Source organism: Cicer arietinum, chromosome 5 (genome assembly GCF_000331145.2).
Source record: "Cicer arietinum cultivar CDC Frontier isolate Library 1 chromosome 5, Cicar.CDCFrontier_v2.0, whole genome shotgun sequence".
Taxonomy (NCBI): domain Eukaryota; kingdom Viridiplantae; phylum Streptophyta; class Magnoliopsida; order Fabales; family Fabaceae; genus Cicer; species Cicer arietinum.
Genome location: NC_021164.2, coordinates 57,915,701 through 57,917,383, shown reverse-complemented (window position 1 = coordinate 57,917,383; position 1,683 = coordinate 57,915,701). Strand labels below are relative to the sequence as shown.

Here is a 1,683-nt window from a genome sequence, read left to right as displayed (position 1 = left end):
GCACGGACTGGCGAAGTCAATTGAATGACCAAAGCATCGGTTGCTTCCACTTGTGGCCTTCTTCAATCGCCTTGACACCTTTATCTCAGGGAACCCCCTCTTCTCTCTTCTTCTCTTCATGTATGTATGTGGGCTGCCTGCCCCGTCCCGAATAGACGAACATGAACAAACTGAAGAAAGGCGCGAGATAGAGTTTATACTCAATGCACCTCCCCTCTTCCACAATTAGGTGAAGACCAGGGGGCCGGAAACCCCAACGGGAAACCTTTCACCGCGCCACACGATTCTTTCGCGAATCGCTCTCACAGACGCACTCCTGCCTCTGCAAGCAAAGAGGTTTCAAAGAGATACCAGGCGACCAAGTGAAAGTGAGCAGCCCCGAGCAAATCTTCTAGAGAGCGTACCCGTTGTAGCCAAAAAAAAAAAAAAAGAAATGAACAGCAGCATCTATAGTTGTGGGCAGTCAAAAAAATAGGTTCTTCGAAGCTGTGCTAATGGTGGTCAAGGATAAGGTACTAGCTTCAGTGGGAATTAGAATGTGTTCCGTACCACTGTTGAGCGGTTTTTTTGCAAAAAGAATGTATGGGTGTGCTGATATGAGTAACAAGGGTCTTCGAATGTGTAATTCTTTGGTCATCATTTCGATTGTTTTATTCTTCCTTTTTTTTTTTTCCGTACATTTTGTCTCGGTCGTACTGGGCTTGGATTTTTCCATTTTTTGGCTGAAAGTCAAATGGTCCATTTTCAGCAAGTCTCTCAACCTCCTCCTTAGTCGGCTCGGGTTCGGGGGTCTGGCCACCTTGACAATAGGATGTCTTTTGCGAGCACTATTCAGTGCCAAGGAAATGCCTCTTTGGATGTATCCATCTGGGGCTGATGCTGGCTCATAAGCAAGCGTAAACAAAGAGCAGCATCAGCCTTTCCTCCCGGACCCTCCGCTCCTATCCAAAATAGGTCGGCTTCCACTAGTTCCGTGGAGCAGCCAGCTCCGCCAGCCAAACCTTACATAGCCCTCCTTCAGCTAGAGGGGGAGCTAAAACGTCTTATCAACGAGAGAGATTATAGACTTCGTGGAAAATAAATTGGAAGACCTGGGCAGCCACGGGGTCAATTTTATGAGCAAGCGCTACGCCTGTTATGGAATGAACTCGACATAGATCAGAGTACGAGTCTGGACGAACTTCAATACTGGAGGGATTCACTAAGGGAAAATCCCCCAACAATACAAATCCTTTTTTGGCTTCTATAAGCCCGGGGGGATTTTTTATGAAGGGAATACACCTCTTGGTTATAAGACCTACTACTAAACAAAGGTGGAAAAGCCAGGATGAGAACTCCACTACTTAATCTACTGGGGTGGTTATTAGGTACATTCCGTGGCGCTGTTGGATGCTTCTGATCAATAGAACAGGAAGAGGAGGAAAAAAAAGCTTATGATGAGCATCTATTTGAGTCGATCATTTCCAAGATGTAATTCAAGTTTATTCTTATGTAGTGGAAATGCCTTACAATCTGAAGTTTTACGCTTAGGGGAAGACATGTTCTTGGTGGATGCAGGACCTGGGACCCCCAGAAATTGTATGCAAGATGAGCCTACAAGAGTGCCAATCAACCGAGCCACCAGGTTTGAGAATAAGGTGGGATTCCTGGATCTAGTGGCCGGTGAATCACTGATCAAAAAGA

The 1,683-nt window shown here is 46.0% G+C and overlaps 1 protein-coding gene and 1 long non-coding RNA gene across 2 annotated transcripts in view; both read left to right on the top strand.

The window, feature by feature from the left end:
• LOC101513174 (uncharacterized) overlaps positions 1–1,683 on the top strand; it is a 29,022-nt gene that overhangs the window by 13,880 nt on the left and 13,459 nt on the right. The gene's annotated exons all lie outside the window — the stretch shown is intronic.
• The window catches only part of LOC113786724 (small ribosomal subunit protein bS1m-like), a 2,192-nt gene continuing 515 nt past the window's right edge, over positions 7–1,683 (top strand). Inside the window, exon 1 of the mRNA XM_027334974.2 lies at positions 7–1,683. This exon is cut by the window's right edge and continues 515 nt beyond it. Within this exon, the coding sequence (XP_027190775.1) occupies positions 1,434–1,683 (250 nt within the window). The 5' untranslated portion in view covers positions 7–1,433.